The sequence below is a fragment of a genome, unplaced genomic scaffold, assembly GCF_019419815.1.
Source record: "Pyrus x bretschneideri cultivar Hongxiangsu unplaced genomic scaffold, Pyrus_bretschneideri_v1 Contig21, whole genome shotgun sequence".
Taxonomy (NCBI): domain Eukaryota; kingdom Viridiplantae; phylum Streptophyta; class Magnoliopsida; order Rosales; family Rosaceae; genus Pyrus; species Pyrus x bretschneideri.
In genome coordinates, this window is record NW_025999513.1 from 6,390,144 (window position 1) to 6,414,424 (window position 24,281).

General features: G+C 35.2%; 2 protein-coding genes across 3 annotated transcripts; one reads left to right on the forward strand and one right to left on the reverse strand.

The window, feature by feature from the left end:
* The first annotated feature begins 1,108 nt into the window (after window positions 1-1,108).
* Window positions 1,109-1,978, forward strand: LOC103942054 (calcium-binding protein CP1). The gene has a single exon (XM_009352251.3). The coding sequence runs from the start codon at window positions 1,203-1,205 to the stop codon at window positions 1,692-1,694; it is 492 nt and encodes a 163-aa protein (XP_009350526.2). The 5' UTR covers window positions 1,109-1,202; the 3' UTR covers window positions 1,695-1,978.
* Window positions 1,979-3,455: 1,477 nt separating this feature from the next.
* On the reverse strand, window positions 3,456-6,505 carry LOC125477433 (DNA replication complex GINS protein SLD5-like). Of its 2 annotated transcripts, XM_048584533.1 has the most exons (6): window positions 5,866-6,505; window positions 5,158-5,280; window positions 4,895-4,971; window positions 4,686-4,792; window positions 3,988-4,081; window positions 3,456-3,904 (listed from the first exon to the last, which is right to left on the reverse strand). In XM_048584533.1, exons 1-6 carry the CDS (start codon window positions 6,034-6,036, stop codon window positions 3,790-3,792), a joined length of 687 nt encoding a protein of 228 aa, XP_048440490.1. In that variant the 5' UTR covers window positions 6,037-6,505; the 3' UTR covers window positions 3,456-3,789. The 2 variants fall into 2 exon arrangements, with proteins under 2 accessions (XP_048440490.1, XP_048440491.1); XM_048584534.1 differs by lacking the exon at window positions 5,158-5,280.
* Between the last annotated feature and the right edge of the window lie 17,776 nt (window positions 6,506-24,281).

Genomic DNA, 24,281 nt, shown 5'->3' on the forward strand with positions numbered 1-24,281 from the left:
TTCTTTGGTCTTGGGTCAGGAAGAACACCAGAAGCCAACCCATCCCCAATTTTATAATTATTTTTATTTTTGGCGCCAGGTTGACACATGGTGCCCACAACCTCATCAGTTAATAGACGTATTAATCAAAAAATTTCAGAGTAATAATATGATATTAAAACCTATTAATATTTTCGACGTGAGTTCTTTTGATTTGAAAAGCATCCATATTTTATTTGTGATTCTTTGGAAGATTGTAATTGCGTTTATACACTACAATAAATAAATAAAAAGTAAATGATAATCAAGGAGAAAAAAATAGGGGAATTAACTGTTAGGAAATCAAATATATAAAAAAGGCAATTGTAATAATGACGGCTAAGATTGGTAATAGGGAGTATCTCAAAGTATTTAATGACTCGTTGAAAAGTATTTTTAAAATAATTAAAAGTGTTTTCGAAGAAAATATTTTTGAGTTTTCAAAAGTACTTGAAGTGTTTTTTTTTAAAGAAGCAATAATTATGTGATTTTTCCAGTAAACATTTTCAAGATTCATTTACGTTTTTTACGAAAAATTAGTTATAAATTTCACAAAAAATGTTTTCATTCATTCTAATAATACTTTCGAACGATCTCTAACATACATTGGAAAGAAAATGGTGAAATAAAATTGTTTTGTTAATGTTAGTTTATGCTACTAGTTTGAGGTTTAAACTTAACCAAAATCAAACCCAAAGCATCATTAACCGAATTATATGGTGTGGTTTTGGCAGGTTCTGGACCCACCGGCGTTGTCGGTCCAAGTCTCATGACGTCACTCCATACGCATTACACATGGCAATTCACTGTTTACTCTCTCAGAATCTTGTGAACCAAGCTATTGTGGGCCCTCCACCCCAAAACTCTTGGACTCTAAGGTCTAAAATCAAAGAAATTTTCATGATAATCGGAACACGGAGCGACATCATTTGTTTTTTTATAAATAATGAAAAATTTTATTTTTTAAAGTTAATAATTTTTAAAGACACATATTTCATATTAAATAATAATATATGATGTATTATTTCCGTGTATTAGACACACTTGAAAATTTCTCCCAAAACCCCTTCCCTCTATAAATACCCGAATGCCTCTCTTCAAGTCACATAAATTTTCCTTCCACGACTTCTTCTACCGGAGCTTCACCCCGACGTCGTTTAACACACAGCGCCGTTCGCATCGCAATGTGTCCCTCCGGCCGAACTCTCAGCGTGGAGACCGCGACGACTACGCTCACCTCTGACTTCCGTCCAGCATTTGACGTTCTGGACGCCGACCGCGACGGCAAGATCAGCAAAGACGACCTCCGAGCCTTCTACGCCGGCCTCTCCAGCTCCGCCGCCGACGAAAACCTAATCGGATCGATGATGTCGGCCGCCGATTCCGACAACGACGGGTTCGTCCAGTACGAGGAGTTCGAGCGCGTCTTGGCGTGCAGCGACGGCGCGAAAAGCTCGGGAGTGATGGAGGACGTGTTCAAGGTGATGGACAAGGACGGCGACGGAAAGCTCAGCCACGAGGACCTGAAGAGCTACATGAGCAGCGCCGGCTTCGTCGCCACCGATGAAGATATCAAGGCCATGATTAAACTGGGCGGCGGCGATGAGAACCAAGGCGTGACGTATGCTGGCTTGCTTAAAATCCTGGCCGTTGATCAAGTCGGCGAAGCGCCTTGAGCCATTGACCACGTTGCTCGCCAGGTCTTAGTTTTTGGCTTCATTGCGCTCCAGCCAGATTTTTCTGTATTCTCCACGAAAGTGGTGGGAAACAGAATTACGGTGTCGTTTGAATCTGTATGTGATGACAAAGAAAAACTGAAAGGTGTCCCTGCTTCGTTCTGGTCGGGTTTGCCAAATTTGTTTGTTAGTGTTTGGCTCCATGCTATTATAGCATGCAGAGAATCTTTTCCAAGTATTTATCTTTTAATCAATAATATTCGAAATGGTAATGTTATTCATATTTTTGTACCACATTTTTATACCATTTTAGATGGCATCTGATGTGAATAGCCACATCATTTGAAAAATTTGCAAAACCCAAGGAAATGAAGAAGAAAGACTCATCGTATACCACAATCATCATTTAATTAATTAGTTTTTCTTAATTATTAGTTTATTAAATAATGAACTAAATTTAAAATTTTGATTAATTCAAATGATGTGGCTGTCCACGTCAAATGTCACATAAGGTGGTATGAAAATATCGTACAAAAACATGGTATGAATAGTATTACTCTATTCGAAATTTTCTTTGGTTGTAGGTTCAAAATACTTGGTGTCCACATATATTAGCATATAGTGGAAGTATAGGTTCTACAATAAACTGCATGCCTCAAGTTTACTAATATAAATTTAATCTTCTTAACATTACCTGATACTGCATACCTCAATGAACTACATGTCTCAATTGGGAAATTCTAGAGCTTACGAGATCTGTACGTAGTTTTTGATAGCGATAATACATTAATAATAGAAACACAATTATAACATGGTTATAAGAAGGTAATAGTTGGGTACATTTTTTTTTGGTGGTGGAAAGAATAAGTGCTCGCAACAAGCAAGCATAATACATTCTTTATGTGACAAACACAATAAACAAAGAACACACAAGAACCAACGGTGCAAATCTTGCCACAATAGATTAGTGATGACAAATTCGAAACCAAGGATCACATAAAACCATCGCTAAAAAACAAGGTCACACAAACCACTAGGTAGCATAAACATGTATCAAACAACTAAGCCAAAAGAAAACCAGGGTCGGTTCATCTCCACAGCGACAAAACAAGGCACACTCGACACAACCATATGCAACATCACGTGGCAACCACGACTCAATCAAAGTTCATATGTCACTCATTTGGCCATTGAAGGTGATTCGACTACATATCTTAACCATGAGTCCACAAATTTGATCATTTATAATTTAAATAGTTAAGATCGTGTATTTATGCACTTAAAGTTACAAATTCGATTCTTGAAAATCCCCAGCATAGAAACTCAAATTTGTTTTATGATAACGGAAATTGAAATGTCATTTGGCAAGAAAAGAAGGAAATTGTAGAAGGAGCCAATTTGTAAAGAAAAGTAAATTGGTATAAAGTCTCGATTGGATCTCATTATTTTTTATTTTTGTTTTCATGTTAGTGTAACTAGCATCTCCGCATACGCAACACATTGTGAACATGCAAGTAGGTTTTAAAATTGTGTGACACATTTGAATCAATACGGACTTGAAAACTATACCATAATGGCCTTTTATTTCTGTGTGTGAATTGACATAAAGAGAGGGAAGAAAATGAATGGTAGCATGATAACCAATTGTCAAATCTCAATGAACGATGAATCAATTTCCAATAAAATTTTGATTTGATTTTGATCAGTTGAGATATGATTTCTAATTTAGTTGATCTCAAAACCAAACGTTTGCCAAAAAAATTGACATTAATAAAAACGAGAAATTTTCTTTTGATCATGTTTCCTGCACACTAAAAATCCATCGAAAAGAATACCAATCGTACACAATGACCATTCTTAAGCAATGATAAATGATTAGTACATACAGATCCTGCGAGGGAGAAAACCGCTCCCCTGACTTGCACGTGGATAGTTTCTAAGCAAATGTTGTAAACCAATAAGGTGGAGAGACCGCTACGTCACCTTTGGTTTGAGGATTTCATCATTTTCAACATTCGACGTAGAAGCGCTGGATGTTGCACAGAAACTCACTTCCATGATGAAATCGGTCAAGCAATAGGGTGCAAGATTGTGCTCAGTATAAATCAATCTCCCCTTCCTCTACAAATTTTTTCACTGCTTTATAACGTACAAAGTACAACACATTAGGCTCCATCTCAAACGGCTCGTCCAATGGTCGCTGGCTCGCACTGTCATAAGGGGAATTGAAACCAGTAAGCTAAACAAGAAACAAGTCTCTATAAGAGTAAATAAGTATGAATATATGAGTTGCCTGCTATCTGATTCTCCATCGTCCTCGAGCTGGATATGTCCAAGATAGTACTTGGTTTTGCAGACAACAAATGTATCCATTTGGTGTCTCGGCACTGAAAGTCGAGCATAGACAGAACATTGTTAGAGTTTAGAAGGCCTATCTACAAGCTGCCTACCATATGATCAATCAAAAAATCTGTTTAGTAGAAAATAGTCTGCAGTTAAAGCAATTTTATGCAGTTAAAGAAATATAAGTAATAACCGGGGAAAGATCAGACTACCCTCCGCGTGGGGGGTGGGGGTGGGTGATGGGGTTTGGGGGAAGCTAAGAATTTCAACTAATGCATTGTTTCTGATAAAAACTTCGTTATTAAACACACAAAATAAAACCACCTTGGTTCCGCACTAGCTTGTCATTGGATACCTCACTGAATGCTATTACAAGTTTTTCTTAGCACAATACCGCATCAAACTTTATCACAAGTTTTACAAGTTATACGATTCTGCCTAACAATATCAGAAAACGCAAGCCTTTTAGGTAAATTGTCGAAAAGGCCACCGATAACTATATATCTTGGAATTAAAACTTTAGGCATTAAGCATGGGGAATTGATCTTGGGTAAATGAACTGTTACTATAATAATACACATCACATACGGGGTGGGGGAAGAATAGAGATTCATCACGAAATTCTGAAAGGATAATGTGAATGTTTACCCATGTCAGTCTCCTTTTCACTTGATTGACGGAATACAGACTGATAAGTAGAAGGCAACTGCAACAGAATGCTCTTTTCAAGATGCGTCTGCAAATCAGCGCAGCACCTGCAACCACTAACCATGTCAACTCCAAATCACAGTAAATCTGAATCATGTGCTTCCACTGAATGAGCACAAACTAAAAATGAGATGGTTGGAGTCCCTCGCCGTTCAACAAACAGCTTCTCCTTATCAGAGAGACGGCTTTCAGCATTATCCCGAATGTGAAACATGTATTTCTCAATCTGCAAAAGGAAGTTCCTTGAAAGACGAATAACAAAGCTTTGTTTAGTAGCATATATGAACTTTCCAAATGCTTATAGCAACCTAGGATTCAACTTTCTTTTAATAAACTTATCATGAAACAAAGTGAATGCTCGTCTCTCTATCACCTAAAAACAAGCAAAGAAGCAAACAGCAAGCATTGCTACCTTCTGCAAACGAATTCGGTAATAAGATCTCAACAAAAACTGAGTTCTGTCCAAATCCATCTGGTACAGTGACACGGTAAGCGGATCGATACCGCTCTCAGTGAACTCCTCCACAGTTTCTTCCTGTTAGTTATATGAATCCAATTGGGATTATAAATAACACAAATTACTAGCACAAATTTTAACCCAATTAACATACTAAACTAACAGTAAGATTACTTCTTTTTCCTTTCTCAAATTTCAGAATAACAAGACAACTGCTATTACCACTCCAAAAATATCATTCTACACTCTCCACAAGTGAATTTTTCTTTCTAATTATAAAAAATTTGGAATACAAAATGAGATTTTTTTAGTGTCAATAACAATCCCCTTAAATAAATACCAGATCAATTTTAGTTTTTATCGATACAAATGATATTTAAGAATCGAACACACAGCATCTCAGGTGCATGTAAACGCTTTTTAACCAGTTGAGTTACAAGGCCAAGGTGAATATAGGAGAAATGTTAGCGTTGCCTTTTATTTTTATAATTAGAAAGAAAAATACTCATAGATAATGTGGAATAAAAATTTTAAAGTGCTAATAACAAATCTCTTCATTTAATATCCGATACTAAATTTTTGTGGCTCAAATTCAATACAACAAAATAATGACAGTAAAAATAGAAATTAGGGTTTTGTTTGTTTATATTTAGCGAAGTTTACCATCAATTGGATCTGCTCAATGATTCTCCGAATCAAAGCACTCTCGAACTGAAGAACCTCCGGAGCAGCCTTCTCCTGCCGCCACGCCCTCTTCAGAAGCTCCACGTCCGTCTCGTAATCCTCCGTTGACCCTGATTCCAGACCCGAATCCAAACCCGAACCCGAGTCCATTCGATCCGATTCCCAAATATTTCAGATTCTTCCCCTTCCCAATTCTTCTTCTTCTGAGCCTGGAGGGAAACAAAAACTGATTGAGAGGGAAACAAAAACTGATTGAGAGGGAAAATGTGAATCGGAATTGGCGCCAAAAAGTTCAATCAATTTTTATTTTTGGAAGGAAAAGTAATTCAGATAAAAAGCGAAGAAGGAAAGGGGAATAGGGTGTTGGAAGAGGAGACAGATCACGAGTTTGTGCGTGAATCTAACACCGTTGGATTAGCCATCAGACAGATGGACAGCTGAGATGGGGTTTGATTCAGGCACAAACTGGAGATGTGCCCCGTCTGATCTGATATGATCTGATGGAGAATGGGAGATATGTATATAAACAGATAGGGTGGGAGACGATGGGGGTCTGTGAAGAAAAAGGGATGGAAAATATTGCCATTTATAGAAGGAGGGTTGGGAGAAGGAGATCGACCGTCACGCACCTCCAGATTTGGACAAACCACTTGTATGTTTACGTGTACCCAAAAAAAAAAAAGGAATATCAAATGTTTAAAAATATAAAAAAATATCGTGTGTTGGGAGTCCGGAAGAAATTAAAGTTTGTTTTAAGTTTTTTGTTGGCACGTGCTAAAAATATGAGGTTGTGGAGAGTTAATGAAGAATTCCATTTTTAAAATCATCTTTCTAGAATTTCTCTTTCAACCTTATTTTTTATTTGTTTTGTGAAACGATAAATTTATTAAATTAGATACTAGAATAGAGAATCGGCAAAGTTTGAACCCACACCATCCACATCATGGTACAAAAATAACACTTATCTCTACTATACTTGCTTTCTCTTTCAACCTTGTTCTTAATCACCATGAAAGTGCCTAAATAGCCACTAGGGATGTGGACTCCACGAACAAATTGATACCAAATCGTTAAAATCTTTTTCATATCTTTTATATTGGAAGACTTTTATTTAGTTGTAACATACTGTACTTTGAAATTTAAAAAATGAGTCCACTTATATTTATACAGTATGCCAAAAATTGTATATATTTCTTTAACCAATGGTATAATCTGTATTAAATCTATTTAATTTGCAAGACGATTTCAATTTAAATGCATAAAAGAGAGCACATTGCCGATTTGGGTAAGCCAAGGTATGCAAAAATGGACATGGGTTACACAAAAAAGTATACTTTTCAGCTCCACATAATCTGTCTGTTTACAACCGCCTGCCAATAGTTTCCTGAACAAAGCGGTGGTAGACCTATAATTGTAGTGTCGAAACCATTAACTGATCTTTTTTAAGAAAAATAATAAATACATTTGTATACAATCCGCCAAGCCCAAGGCACATGGTTGTTGCAATTATTCTCTAGTGTACATCAATAAATCCGCATCTAATTTATACGTTTAAACAGCAACCGTTGGATTAAAATAATCGGAGATGAGGCTTTTCTTCAAGTTACAACCGGGTCAAAAAAGACCCGAATTGGAAACCCGCCCATGGTAGAACATTTACTTCGAATCACTCCGGTTGTCTCATCTATTTCACTGATTGCTTTTCTTTCGCCTTCCTTCCCCAGGACGCCTGAAAGCACCACCGCAAGCCTGCAATTGCAGCATAGGTCGTTGAGATTAATCCAGTTTTAGCATTAATTAAAGTTTCAATACTAACCGTTGAGATTGATCCGATGGTTAGGAAAGAATGCCAATGCCACGTTGTTGATCGATCCACTTTCGTGCATACACTTATGGCCCAAAACAAAGCTGATTTGGGGTGGGGCACGGGCCGGGCCCAAAGAGGGACTGGACAAGACCCGTTTGAAAATACAATAGGACGGCGGATTTTACAATTTTAAAACTGAAAGCTGGACCTAACCCGGTCAATATAAAACAGGCCGTTTCTTACAGGTACAATTTTTTTTTCTCTAATTTTCAGTATCCTAGATTCCCAATCAAATTTCCACTCGACCAAGTTTAGATTCGAGTTCAAAATCGAATTTTTGGACAGAAAGAGGGCATCATCGAAGACAAATAAGAGAACTGGAGTGATGAAATCGATCAATTTTTAGTATCCCACTCTCCTCTGCAATTACCAAAGCACATCGACATCACCCCATCCAAGCTCTTTCCTTAGCCACTGTGAGAAAATCCTGCAAGCGTCCATCCTCAGATCAACAACTGCAACCAACGCGACGAAAGCCCTTGCATCCTTCGTGTAGTTCTCGTGCTGCACATTCACCTCCACTGCAGTTTGCAGTGGCGCGTTTAGGTTTGTTTGCAGCAGTGATGGTGATTGCTATAGAGGAGAGGGGAATGAGGATATGGGTGATCCAGAGGATCCAGATGTAATGGATCCGGCGAGGATCCTAATCCATAGTACTTGTGATGTGTAGTACCAAGGTAGGTAGTACTTGTGTTGTGTAGTACCAACTCAGGAAGACTTTGGAGACCGACTGACCAGATCTAAAGGTTGGAAATGGTTGCTGAAATGAAGAAGAATGCCTGCCAGTTAATGAACGGACGAAGCTGGGAGAATTCGAGATCAAGGTTAAGAGGAGTCAGAGGACTCTGGAGAATTCAACATAACTTATGTGTTAGAAATAAATGGTGGAGATTTAATCTCCCTATAATGAATAGTGGAAAAGGTTCGGGTCTAGGGCCCGTTTGCTCTAAAATTTGTACCCGTCCCGCCCCACTAATTAAATGGACCTGCCCCTGTTTTGAATTTACAATATATGTACCCACCCCGAATTGGCATTACCCGCCCCGACCCGCGGGTCCAGGACCCATTTGCCCAACTCTAAAGCTGATAACATCGAAACAGTGAAAACAACACCTTAAGTTTGTAATGGTTTCAGATTCTCGATAGTTCGATACTATTTTGGATAATTTTTCCTATACTACTCTCAAGTATTGTGATTTTTAAACTTTCATACACTTTTCGTCATCCTAGTTTCACACATAAAGTTAGGATTGTGTGACATGTTCATACTTCCATTAGCTATTTCATCAAGACTCAAGAGATCAATTAACTGATGACGTGGCTCATTGATTGGATGATTACTATGTGTCCACGTGGCACTGTGGCTCTACGTGGACAATTATAAAATGTCATTTTCATACTTCCTTTAGATGATACATGTTTAATAGAAACATAAAATTTATTTAGTTAAATTGTGCGATTGTAAGAAAAAAGTGTAAGATGACATTTTCTAATTGAATTGCATAAAAACGCCACACTAGCCATGCATACATTCATGGCATTTTATTATATATATGAGTTGAAAATATTACAACACACGACATGACCAGCCCTAGACGGGTGAAATCAAACATGCGCCTTGCGACCTTGGACGCATCTTTTAGATATATGGCGACATGTTATTATTGAGTTCCACTTTATTGGCAAATTACAAGCCAAACACATAATTTACATTACACAACCTAAAAGCTTATGGCTAGCCCTTGGATCAAACCCTAGCTACACTTATTGGTGGTGAAATTTATCGTCGGGAAAATAACGGTGGGAATCATTTCCGGTAGGAGCATTTCCATACTGACCATAACTCTCATTGGCATTATCGTCATCCTCGTCAAGTTTAGCCTCGTTGTTGTTTGTGGTCTGAGACTGAGGTTGATTCTTCGCATTGCCGTCAGCGACAACGGCAGTGCTCCGGCCCTGATTTTGATCATTTTTAAGTGAAGCCAACAGGTGACGTGCATTTGGAGTGAGCCTTTTAGCATCAGCTTGAAGAAATGCCAAGATCAAGGCAAAGGCAACACATGTTACGAGCAAGGTCCTCATGGATGTTAAACTAATTCAACTCTGAAACTAAAATTACGAACAGGTACATGTAAGTAGTGCAAGTAATTAAGTAATTGACTAGCTACTTAATCAAAGTGTTATTAATTAACAAGACATGAATCAACAACCAAGCAAACAAAATTCAGAAAAATAACAAACAAACATATGAATAATTAGGGTTTGTGGAAGATACCCAGCAAGTTTTGCTATAAGAGAGTAATTTCTGAAGTGGGCAATGACAGTATCGATGCTCCAAGGTGTCATTTTTATAGGCGATTTTGGCCTACCAAAGTTAGTGTATTTTCTCCTGTTGTAGATAATTAGATAATTGGAGGGTAATTAAGATAATAAAATCTCTTAGCACTACGCAGTGGGGGGTTATATTACTGTGGCACCATATTTGTCGACAGGCTATGGCCACCAAAGAAGCAATTATGATGATGAATGATAATTAAGGTGTTTAATTAATTAACTGCATTGTCGACTTTTTATTATTCAAAAATGAATTATTGGCTGCGATCTAATTTCTTTGGAAAAATTATTATGTGGTAATTAAATGTTACGTGGTATAATCCGTTTTATATGTTAAAATATGATAGATAATGAGGTTTGATATTTCTCACTTTTAAAGCACATGAGGAATTTTTAGGGTTTGACCTCATAATATCATAAAGTAGACATATCCATATTGAAAATGAAGTGTTATTGGCACTCCAAAAATTTTATTCTACACTTCTCATAAGTGTATTTTTCTTTCTAAATATAGAAAGTTTGGAGTGTAGAATGAGAAATTTGGAATGCTAATAACAATTCCCTAATGAAAAACAAAACTAAAACTCTCTTAAAAGAGAGACTACTAAACGCACTGAACACTCCGACCCAAATATCACTGAAACAGAGGTGTGTTAACCATCACTCGAATATGTGACGAAGTCATGACATTCATGAAAACATAACTAAAGTTGTCATCTATATAAATCTACTAAAAATTTGGCACAACTTCCTCTAAAATAAAGATTGGCCCAAATTGCAACACCTGTAAGTACCACTTCCCCGAAGGGCCACACCTAATAGGTCTCTGACCCTCTATTACATGCCTGATAATATGTTCAGAGCACATTTGCCAAAATACAAGTTCTGTTAATAAAGCTGAATAGGCAAACTACCAGGGTAATAATGTGTCATAGCTTTGGAAAGATGCCTCAACGACCAATATCCTCACTTATACTAGTTTCGATGACATATCATACAATATCAATATATCATACACTAGTCGTAGCTAGTGTAAGTTAGATAATATAATTATGTTATTACTGAGTAGTCTCAAAGTAATGGCAAGCTTAAGGCATGATTGTATAATCATATCATTACTGAATAATCTCGAAATAATGGCAAGCTGAATATAACTATATAATCATGTCATTACGTAGTACTTTTGATGTAATGACAAGTTAAGTATATATCATACATGTGTAAGCTAAATGGCATGTCCGTAGTATAAACAAGCTGAATATATACCATACATGTGTGAAAGCTGAATGTAATATTCGTAGTGTGAACAAACTGAATACATATCATACACGTGTAAGCTGAATGTCATTATTATACACTAGCCATAGCTAGTGTAAAAGGAATCATACGTTTATACATTGAAGGTCTGATAAAAATTCATAAAACTTGATTTTCCCCATAACGTAACTGAAATCAAATTTGCTAAGCCTGTTTAAAAGACATTTTCGTAATAAAAGTCCCCTCACACCTAGGCCTCTAGCTTGCTCCCCTTAAGGAGCACTGTTCTTGTCATTCTAGTAAAATCTGTACCTTGACCGAAACACAATAAGTCATGTCCCGAACTCTGAGACATGAATACCACATTTAATTTTCATTAAACTTATGGTTGCATTTAATTTTTGAGTTAGATTGTTTACATATCATGTGAAGAGATCAAGCTAATCATAGTTCATCACTTTATTAAGCTCAAGAAAACAACTTGTATTGCAATGACTTCGAATATCTAGTCACATAGATGTACAAATTCTACATGATCCCTGAATCATCTTCTCATACTAGCAATCACACACAACATCAATCTCATCCAAAAGCGCAATAGACACTAAATTCTCGGTAGGTGCCATTAGGCTCAATTGGGTCTCTAGTATAACAACTTTAGCATTTAAGAATGATTCGAGACATATTGATCAGAAGTCAAACCTCAGTCAACATGGTCAACCGTAGTGACGTAGGAAAACTAAGGAAGTCTCGAGGAGTTGGGGGATAAATAACCTAGGAATCGCTCAACCAGGGGGACCGGATTCACTCACTTTTCTATTGGGATAAAACATGTGAATCACTCGACTAAGGGCAACAGATTCACTCGATGTCGCTAATTGAGGATTCATTTGACACCATCAAGTCTCACACTTGATTTTAAGAAGGAGAAAACTCACTCTCTTCTTATATTAACTTTAATTTACTAATTGGCTCCTTAATCTTACATATGGAGCCCTTTAAATAGGAGGGGACCTTACATTGGTAGGATAGACAATTAATAACATATTATAGTTACAATGCAACCTAATTAAAATTGATAAAAGCATGGCTTTGATAGTTAAGAAGCCATCAACATCCATATTTGATATAGGGGCTATACTTATTGTAGTGCCTCCTCTTCTCCAAAAAAAGCTCGTCCTCGAGTTTCATTTTGTTTTCCTCAATCATTTGGATGACCTTGCAAATTCTTCCACAGCAACCACACTAGCAAAATGAAGTTCAAGGTGGTCAAATTGTTCCAAGGCAAAAAAGATGCAAATTCCACTTCCCTAATATTCCAAGCGTTGAAGACCCTAGTTCCTTCTTCTTGATTGAAATTGACATCATAAATCCAAAATGTCTCTTGAGTTGAGTAAGGTTGGAAAGATATTAAGGAGTCACAATCATCTTCACCGATTCTTTTCTTCAAAAGTTCCTCTTAAGATTGTGAGTAATGAAATCTTTCCAAACGCAATTACTATGCTCATGCAAAGTTTTTACCTCTTTTTGAAGCTATACATAAAATATTTTCACCATTGTACTTATATTATGCGGATAACGCCAATCCACAAAGCCTTTATCTCCTAGCAACAGATAAACTTCTTGATGAACCTATACTCGTCTTCATCATCATACTTGTCGTAAATTGGTGGTGAATTCCAATCGTCAACGATGTGATCTTGAAACGGGTTGATAATCATAGCCATGATCTTCAACTGCAGCGGAAAACTTGCTCTGATCCCACTTGATGCAATAAAGCCAAGGAAGTCTCGAGGAGACGGGGGTAGGAACTTGGAAATCACTCAACTAGGAGCAATAGAATCACTTGACATTGCTAATCGTGGATTCGCTCACACAACCAAGCCAAAAACTTGTTTAAGAAGGAGAAAAATCACTCTCTAGATTAACTTTAATTTACTAATTGGCTCCTTAATCTTACATATGGAGCCCTTTAAATAGGAAGGTACCTTACATTGGTAGGATAGACAATTAATAACATATTATAGTTACAATGCAATCTAACTAAAATAGATAAAAGCATGGCTTTGATAGATGAGAAGCCACCAACATCTATATTTAATATAGGGACCATACTTATTGTAGTGCCTACATCACGTAGGGTCAATAACCCTACGTAATCCAATCTAGAAGATATGCACATCAGATTTCCGATGCTAAATTTCTATGGGGTATCACATTACTTACACAATGACATATTACAAACATAACTATTTTAATGCTTTCAGTAGAATGATTTAGAACAACTTCTATATTCATTTTCTTTACTGTTTTTTCAGCTCATAGAATATTTTTTTCTGAGTTAGATGCTTGACCAATAAGCAAGTGAAAGTCAAAAGTTCAATATTACAGGTTAGTTTTGATCTACATCAAAAAATCTTGTGCATGGTATTTAATAAATATTTTTATAATTAATTTGTGTGCTTACCTTAATTAAGAGTGGTTGAAAATTTAAAATTATATTCATGCACGCGTTTTTCTTTTTCCCAGCTTTCATTCTGTTGTTAGGAATAGTTGATTAAACGAGATGGTACAAGAGGAACATCTTTTTGGCAATAAAGAAAACAAAGAGTGAAGAACTAACAACAATATAAAAAGTTAAGACATGGAAAAATAAAGTATTTTCTATTTGTTCTATAACCATGTGAACCACTTCTCAACTTTTGCTATGTAATATATTGTACAAACACGTATTTTTGTTCCTTATTCAACAAAAAGATATAAATAAATTTTAATATGAATGTAAGTAAATTTTAGTATACTCTACACGTTTAATATTGTTTAAAATCTGTAGCATCGCGCGCAAACTCATTTGCTTGTTGAAATTCTAATACTAACAGTTGAGATTGATCCAATAGTTAAAAAAGAAGGAAAAAGATCCTTGCCGGATCATTTTCCTAGAGATCCCGTGATCGTAACCATTCATCGTACATCGTGCAGTCAGTTTTCATTAAGTACTATTTATATATAATTTTAAATTTTAAATTTTAAAATAATTTTTGATTATACAATATACGATGAACTGTCACAATCACAAGATCCCTAAGATGCCCAGGAAAGTGAGCAATGTATTTAGCTACCGGAGAACGCCCAGTTGTTGATTGATTTTACTTTCATGCATACACTTATGGCCCAAAACAAAGCCCATTTGACAATAATGAATCAGTAAGAACAATACTAGAAGTTTGTTAGGGTTTCAGATTCCTGATAGTTTAATACTATTTTTCATAGGATAAAAACTTTAGATGATAGATGTTTAATGGAAACATAAAATGTATTTAGTCAGATTGTGCGAGTAATTTTAGATGATAGATGTTTAATGGAAACATAAAATTTATTTAGTTAGATTGTGCAAGTGTAAGAAGGAAATGTAAAAGGACATTTCGAACTAAAATAACTGAAAAAACCCACACTAACCATGCCATGGGATAAAATGACACATATTTAATGGAAATATAAAATTTATTTCATCTGATTGTGCGAGTGTAAGATAGCATTTTTGGACTGAAATTACACAAAAAAAAAACCCACACTAACCATGCATACATTCATGACAATTTATTATATGAGTCGAAAATATTACAACATACGACATGATTAGCTCTAGACCGGTGAAATCAAACATGCGCCTTGCGACCTTAGTTATATCTTTTAGATATATGGCGACTTGTTATTGAATTCCACTTTATTAATTAGCAATTACAAAAGCTAAACACATATTTTATATTACACAACCTTGATTGCTGATGAAGGCGAACTTGAACCTTCCTTTTAAAAGTTCATGGGCAGCTCTTGGAAGAAACCCTAGCTAATGGGGTTGAAATTGATCGCCGGTAAAATAACGGTGGGAATCACTTCCGGAAGGACCATGTCCGAACTGACCATAACTCTCGTTGGCATCACCGTCATCCTGGTCAAGTTTAGCCTCGTTGTTGTTTGTGTTCTGAGACTGAGGTTGATACTTCGCACCGCCGTTAGCAACAAACGCCGTGCTCCGACCCTGATTTTGATCATTTTTAAGTGAAGCCAGCAGGTGACGTTCATTCAAAGTGAGCCTTTTAGCATCAGCTTGAAGAGATGCCAAGATCAAGGCAAAGGCAACACATGTTACGGGTAAGGTCCTCATGGAGAATAAACTAATTTAACCCTGAAATTAAAATTACAAAGAGGTGCGTGTAATTAAGTAATTAACTAGCTACTTAATGAAAGTGTTATTACTTAACAAGACATGAATCAACAAACAAGCAAACAAAATCCTGAGAAAAATAACAAACATAATAATAATTAGGGTTTGTGGAAGATACCCAGCAACTTTTGCTACAAGAGATTAACCTCTGAAGTGGCAATGACAGTATCGATGCTCAAAGGTGTCATTTATATAGGCTATTTTGGCCTACCAAAGTTAGTGTATTTTCTCCAGTTGTAGATAATTAGATAATTGAAGGGTGATTAAGATAATAAAATCTCTTAGCACTACGCAGTGGGGGATTATATTGCTGTGGCACCATATTTGTCGAGAGCCATTGGCCACCAAAGAAGCAATTATTACGACGAATGATAATTAAGGCGTTTAATTAATTAACTGCATTGTTGACTCTTTATCATTCAAAACTGAATTATGGTGTCTGATGTAATTTTCTATGAAAAACTATTATGTGGTTCTTGAATGTTACATGATATATAATCGGTTTTACATGTTAAAATATAAAGAGATAATGAAGTTAATATTTCTCACTTTTAGAGCACGTGCAGACTTTTTAGAGTTCGACTTCATAACATCATGAAGTGGACGTATCCGTATTTAACAAAAAAAAAAAAAAAAAAAAAAAAAAAAGACTAAAACTAAAACTCTCTTAAAGAGAGAGACTACTAAGCACACAACAAGCTCAAACTGAGTTTTCTGTAATTTATTACTTAGGGAAGTGAATATAAACTAAAATTTTTAAAACTCATAGTCACAGTCCTCTAGTCTAGCTAGATTTTGCACAAATTTGTGAAACCCATCATATGGCGTCGCAATGTTGTTATCTTTTATAATCTAAATGAGATATAAATAAACGATAAATGTTTTGGTTGAAACTCTGTGAATGACTCAATTGTCTCACATTAGAAAAATAGCAAAAGAGTGGTTTAAGAACTCTTGGTACCTTTTCCTTTCTTGGTTTTTTGGAGTATTTTTATCCATGGACTGTTAACAATTTGTATCTGATAATGGTTTACCCGAAACATTTGGAAATTACCCATAGCAAGTTCTACACTATTTTTACTAGCTATATGTATATGTGTTTGTCTTGTACAACACTTCAAACTACTCTAATCTATGGAGAGGCAAAGTCAAACTTAGGTTCACGAAAGTGAACATATTGTCATGATCAACTGATTTATAATCCATGTTGTGATATTTAAGGTTCTATTATGTAACTAATCACTACTCATATCTTTTGATACTTTGAGAAAAAATATGGTATCGATCAAACAAGCATGAACGAATGACTGGAGAACAAGAATTTTGTCCGAACTTTTAACTCAAAGAGTAATCACACTCCAACATAATACAAATGAGAAATGCAGTATGCAAAAATGCACATGCATTACACGAAAATGCAAACTTTTCGGCAAACTACGTTTGAATAGTAACCGTGAGATTAAAATAAAGATAACTTTTATGAAAATTACTTAGACTAAGTTTATTTTAATAAAAAAATCATGCTATAAATTTATTTAATGAAAAATATTTAAATTTTATTGAAAAAATTTTAAATTTTAATATAAAGGACAAATGAACTTAATTTTAATATTAAAAAAAAAAAAAAAAAACTGACACGCAGACTTGCGCATCCTCACACAAACTATTTATGAAACTTAATGGTACTACACTATTTATGAAACTTGATAGTACTACACTGTTAATGAAACTTACTACACTGTTTATAAAACTTAACGGCACTACACTGTTTATGAAACTTAATAGTACTACACTATTTATGAAACTTAATACTAGATGAAGATTAATTATATATGTAGTTATATAATAATATATATATGTAAAACAATAGAAAATTCCTAATCCTTCTTTTGTGTATACAATCAACAAGGGACGGATTTGACTAAATTCGTGCACTAGCAGTAGTCTAATACAGATGTGAAGAAAATATTAGAAAATATAAAATTGTTAGAGAGAAAGAGGAGAGGCGTTGTTGTCAGGGAGAGTAGTTGTTGGAGGAGAAGGAGATGAAGAATAATGAGGCGATAATGAAGTATTGCACACACTTTACTTAAGTTTTTTTTTTTCTTTTCATTATCTTGTCCTTATCATTAAATAAAGTTATATGATGACTTTTGGTTAAAACTAAAAGTTTTGAAGATTTTTTCATTAGTTTTCCTTAAAATAAATGAAGGAGGTGAAGACTTTTCTTTAAGTTACAATCCGGTGAAAGAGACCCAAATTACAAACCCAGCCATGTTGGAACATTTACTTCGAATTATTTCCGGCATCAATATTTTATATTAATTTTTTTATAGAGATAAAATGACAAAAAAACAAAATGTGACATGAGGAAAATGAAGGGGATGAAAATAAGAGGGAGGGAATCATATTCCTCTCTCCTCTAATTCACTGATTGCTTTTTCTTTCTCCCTCTCCAGGACGCCTGACAGCACCACTGCAAGCCTACAATTGCAGCATAGGTCCTCGTCAAGGGCAATATTTTGGGGGTTTTCCTCTTCTTCGTCAAGGGCAATATTCAGAAATAAGGGCAGGTTTGTGATGCTGAATTATGGAGGTTATACTTTGTTTTACAGCTTGCTTTTGATAAAGGTGCTATTGATTTTCATATTGAGAAAGATTCTAAGGCTATTGTTATGTTGTTGAAGCAAACCCAAGTTGATAATTTCCATCCTCTGGACACAATTATGCATAGCTGCAGATTAATGATGAGACAATTGAGGAGGTGTGAGTTGAAATATATTTACAGAGAGAATAATAATGTGGCACATGAGTTGGTTAATTGGAGTTTTAATATGGATAGTGGCGTTCTTGTATTTAATGAGTCTCCCATTTGAATTAGACCAGCTCTCATTGATGATATTGCTAGAGTCCATCAGACTCGTTTTGCTGTTGTTTTGTAGTTTTCTTTTTGGGTTGTACTCTCCGTTATTCACCAAATATTAAAAATATTTAAAAATAAAAAAACCAAACAAACAAACCCTGATTGTAGCATGAAGTAAAGTTGTAATACTAACCTTTGAGATTGATCCAATGGTTGAAAAGAAGTGTGCAACTCATATGTGTATTTAACCATGCGTATTAGAGAAAGCCTAGTTGTTGATCAATTTACTTTCATGCGTATACTTATGGCCCAAAACAAAGCCCATCTGATATACCGAAATAAAGCCCATGGGATAAAAACTTTAGCGGTGAAATACATTTTGCATCCTCATATTTGTGATTATTTGCAACCTCATATAATATCTTTAAAATATTTCAATATCATATATTACTTATAATTTCATTTTAATTTTGTACAACCATTAATCATTCCGTTAAAATTAGCGGTTAAATGAAGATGTGGCAAGTGCAAAGCCCACATTTTCCTGATTAGGAATCCAAATTTGCGCCATGTGATTAAAAATAATTTAAGAAAAAAATTGTGAAAAAAAAAAAAAAAATCTGAAACAGAGACTGGGAACTGCAGCTGGGTTCTAGGTTGAAGATGACTACAGCTACTTCCCCTTCCTCCTTTCAATCTTCTTTCATAAAGTGGGTCTCTACCGACTCCAGCACTACTCCTACCTCTCTTCTCCTTCTCGTCTTCTCGTCTTCTCGTCTTTGCATCGAATTTCTCTTTGACTTGGACTTCCAACTAAAATCTGGTACCACCACACCAAAGATTGGGAAAATATATTGAAGTAAACATATTCCATATTTTTTGGTGCCAAATCACTTCACAATAGACTAGAACTTCCAAGAAAATATAATAAGAAATTCCAAGTGCAGCAGCACAACGACAAAATTTAGATGAGCATCAGAATGTTATTGTTTTAAAAATGTTGCGCGAGGTTACAAATAATCACAAATCTAATGGGGTAAACATAAATTTATTTAGTCAGATTGTGCGAGTGTAAGATGACATTTTCGTATTGAAATAAACAAAAACCCCACACTAGCCACGTATACATTCATGGCATTTTATTATATGAGTCGAAAATATTACAACACACGACATGATTAACCAGAGTCTAGACTGGTGAAATCAAACATGCGCCTTGCGACCATAGACGTATCTTTTAGATATATGGCGACATGTCTTATTGAACTCCACTTTATTAGCAAATTAAAAGCCAAACACATATTTTACGTTACACAACCTGGATTGCTGGGGAAGGATTGAACCTTCATTTCAAAAGCTTATGGCCAGCTTTTAGATCAAACCCTAACTACACTTAATGGGGGTGAAATTGGTCGCCGGTAAAATAACGGTGGGAATCACTTCCGGAAGAACCATGTCCGAACTGACCATGACTCTCGTTGGCATCACCGTCATCCTCGTCAAGTTTAGCCTTGCTGTTTTTTGTGGCCTGAGACTGAGGTTTATTCGGATTCATACCTCCCTCATCGACAGCCCCCCGACCATGATGTTGATCATTTTTATGTGAAGCCAGCAGGTGACGTTCATTTAGAGTGAGCCTGTCAGCATCAGCTTCCAGAGATGCCAAGATCAAGGCAAAGGCCATGCTACGAGTAAGGTCCTCATGGAGATTAAACTAATTCAACCCTGAAATTAAAATTACAAACAGGTGCGTGTAAGTACTGCAAGTAATTAACTAGCTACTAATTAATCAAAGTGTTATTAATTAACAAGACATGAATCAACAAACAAACAAAATCCTGAGAAAAATAACAAACAAACAGAATAATAATTAGGGTTTGTGGAAGATACCCAACACGTTTTGCTATAAGAGATTAATATCTGAAGTGGCAATCAAAGGTGTCATTTTTATAGGTGACTTTGGCCTACCAAAGTTAGTGTATTTTCACCTGTTGTAGATAATTAGATAATTGGAGGTTAATTAAGAGCTGGTTTGGAGTTGCCTAAATTTTTTAAAAGCAACTTCTTAAAAAAGTTGGGGCATTAATTGTGTTTGATAAATGATTTTTTATTTTTTATTTTTCAAAATCAAGGGTACAAAATAGCAGAAATCAGAAACAATTTTACACATGCTTTTCGAAAAAGCTTTTTTTATTTTTTATTATTAGAGGTAGGTGAACAATACCAAGTAATGAGCCTTTCATATTAACAATTATACCCCCATATTTTCTTGTTGCTAAACGCACTTTTAGTGTTATAGTTTATCAAACACTTACTTACTTTTTTTTCATAGCTGTTTATTCTCACAGTATATCAGAAATAATTTCAAAAAAAAAAAAAAAAACGCAACAACTCCAAACTAGGCTTAAAAGATAAGTAAAACTCATAGCACTAATTAAGTGAGAGGTTTTAGGTTCGAATCTCGTGGATGACGATTTCGATACTAAATTAGATTGCCCATTATGTGACTTTGTCAAACTTCCTTTTTTTTTAGTGTAAAATATATCGTTGCACTAAAAACGAAAAATTATAAAGAAAATACACAGAGGAGGGCTAGAACGCTGTGGCAATTATGGGTCGAGATGCTATGGCCATTGTTGACTTTTTATTATTAAAAAATGAATATGGTCCGCGATCTAAATCTTTTTAGAAAAAATTATTATGCGGTACTTGAAAGTTACGTGGTATAATCGATTTTACATGATAAAATATGTGAATAATAAGATATCAAGCTCTCACTTTTACGGCACATGTGAACTTTTTAGGGTTCAGTCTTGTAACATCATAAAGTGGGCATGTCCATGTTGAAAAAAACACACACAAGTTCAAACCAAGTTTTCTGTAATTTATTACTTTGGAAATTATCTATACATTCAAATTTTTAAAAAGAAAATTAACGAAAAGTTTAAAAAAATTTAGTTTTAATGAAAAATTACAAATAAAGGTGTAGTAAATAGTTTTAGAAAAAGATAAAATATAATTTTTCATTAAAAATGAACATTATCGGAAGTGTATCGTTAAAACTCCCATTTTTAAAACGCACAACAATCTAGCTAGATTTCGCATAAATCTATGAAATGCATCGCATGCCGTCACAAACTCGCAGCGTTGTCATCTTCTATAATCTAAATGAGATAAATATTAAAATAGCAAAAGAGTGGTTTAAGAGCTCTTGGTATCCTTTCTTTTCCCGGTTTTTGAGCATTTTGGTATCCTTTCTTTTCCCGGTTTTTGAGCATTTTTATCCATGAACTCTTTACAATTAGTATCTGATAATGGTTTACCCGGAACATTTGGAAATTACTCATAGCAAGTTCTACACCATCCCTTGCTATATGTATGTGTGTTATGAATGAGGTTCTATCATGCAACTAATCACTACACACATCTTTTGATATTTAGAGAAAAAATATGGTATCGATCAAACAAGCATGAACGAACGGCCGTACAATAAGAGTTTTGTCCGAACTTTTAACTCGGTCAGGGAAAAAAGAGAATCACACTCCAACATATTACAAATGAGGTTAATCATGATAGTAGAAATCAGTCGTTTTTGGTCTTGACGAATTTGTACTTATAAAAAAATAAACACCTTTGACCAATGAACAAAGCCACGCGAGATGAGAGATGGTTTGGCCAATGGATCTCCGATGCCTAAGTCAGTTTCTCTTCAAAAAAAAAAAAAAAAAAAAAAAAAAAAAAGTTCTAGAGCTTGGTTGCGTAACAAAAGCCTAACATAATGTGTAGGGTTTGCTTGGACATGTGTCAGCATACGATTGGCCAATCATTCATTGGATGGATGAGGAAAGAATTATACCAAGGATATAATATGTTGGGATTATCTTGTAATATTCTTGATTGAATATGATTGTGATTCCTTGGTTGATGGAGTTTATCTTCAATTATAAAAGCATAACGATAAGATTTAGTAATTAATCTTATTTTTAATATATTTGACTTTTCTCATTGCCATGAACAAAAGAGCTTGATGAGATTGTGGTTTGTTGCTCAAAACTTTTGCGTATGAATTAAATGTGAGCCTCGCCAATTTAATAAGGGCATTCTCATCTTTCACTGGTAAAAATTCACATGTCAGCTCCATAGTTTTTCAAATTGTTTTTGCTGCACAAAATGAAATATCATAAGTCTTGTAATATTAGACACCCGAAAAAACCCTCATTGTAGTTTGCAAATTATTTTAGGAATTGTTATCGGCACTTCAAAAATCTCATTCTACACTCCAAACTTTTTATATTTGGAAAGAAAAATACGCTTGTGAGGAGGAGTGTAGAATGAGATTTTTAAAGTGCCAATAACACTTTCCATTATTTTATTTTAGGATAATCTTGTGTTCCCCTAGGTATCGTTTGGTATGCAGACGGGACAGGACGGAACGGAACGGAGCGGGAGTAAAGATGCCCTCGGATGGAAACAAGGAGGAAGAAGAAGGGGACGAAGAAGTTATAGTTTTGTGTTCCATGGATGTGGAACGAGTCGTTCCAGGGGGGTGAGGTGGAACGAAAATTCACCCAAAACTCGTCCCGTGGAACAGCTCGTTCCACCCGTTTTAGGCGCACCAAACGTGGGACGGAACGCCTTGTCCCATTCTGTTCCGTCCCGTCCCACGTACCAAACGGTACGCTATGGAACCTAGTTGTTCTCTCACCTATGATTAATAAAAAATAAAAAGCTAGACGATATCGTCGCCCTCACAGCTCCACGCCTTTTACGAGGCATGCATATCATGAGTTCAGACGCCGGTGCGGTTTTGTGGGAGAGTGCGATGCCAACCAGTTGTGGGATTGCGAGGGACAGCGACCGCCTGATGAAAATTCAACGCGAAAGTAATTATATTGTGTTTTTCATAAACGAGTGTAAAGCTACGCACAATCTGTATCAACAGTGACTGCCTAATTTCGATACTAATTTCTTCTAGAATTATTTCTGCCTAATTTCATTAGAAAATTTTCAGTGTGCTTAGAACACGGACACATACCTTATATGTTATTATACAAGTGAATGAACACTTAAAAAAGAAAATAAAAACCTTCCCTCTATTTGTATAATGACATATAATATATGATTCCGTATTCCGAGCATATTAAAAGATCTTTTCAATTTCACGGTGTAGGGATGATGGTATCGAAATCTTCGTATTAGAAACCCAGAATTGAAAAGCTATCAAGATTCCAATCGTCGTAAATATAAAAATAAAAAAATAAAAAAAATTTATCGTAAAATCAAAATAGAATTTGACAAGATACCATTTTTTTATTTAAATCAGGAAAAAATATAAAATATTATAATTTATTTTTAATTTTTCTATGCTAAGTGACAAAGGATTTCGATGAAAATTGACTGTCTTAGAAAATATGGGTGGAAGACTAGGAGTTATGAGTGTCAACTGAAAAAAAAAAAATTTAAGTGGAAGATTTGGTGTAGAAGTTCAGTGGAAGCTAACACTGCATTACAAGATTTAGTGAAGAAATTTAGTGGAATCTGATAATGTATTACAAGATGGCTGTGGTGTCATGCCCAAAAATATATCATTAATGACTAATCATTGTGATTTTTTTTACATGAGTACCATACCATCACCATGTTTACCAATGTTTGATGTTTATGACCTCGGATTTTTTACATGGGTCCTATACCGTGTTTTCTTGACATAAAACCTTGTTGGTAATAATTGTAATTTGTTTGTATTGATGAATTATAAACGATATTAATATTGTCTACTATCTAAAAGATTTAGTTGTCTACATTTTTTTTACCCTTCACAATTTTAAATTTCGTCCATCCCCTAACAA

What these genes read in the sequence shown, in the direction of transcription:
- LOC103942054 (XM_009352251.3), top strand. Translation starts at nt 1,203, where the DNA reads ATGTGTCCCTCCGGCCGAACTCTCAGCGTGGAGACCGCGACGACTACG.
- LOC125477433 (XM_048584533.1), bottom strand. Translation starts at nt 6,036, where the DNA reads ATGGACTCGGGTTCGGGTTTGGATTCGGGTCTGGAATCAGGGTCAACG. An exon ending in ACCGAATTCGTTTGCAGAAG is followed by an intron (nt 4,972 to 5,157) that starts GTAGCAATGCTT and finishes TTCCTTTTGCAG; the next exon opens with ATTGAGAAATACATGTTTCA. An exon ending in GATGGAGAATCAGATAGCAG is followed by an intron (nt 3,905 to 3,987) that starts GCAACTCATATA and finishes CCCTTATGACAG; the next exon opens with TGCGAGCCAGCGACCATTGG.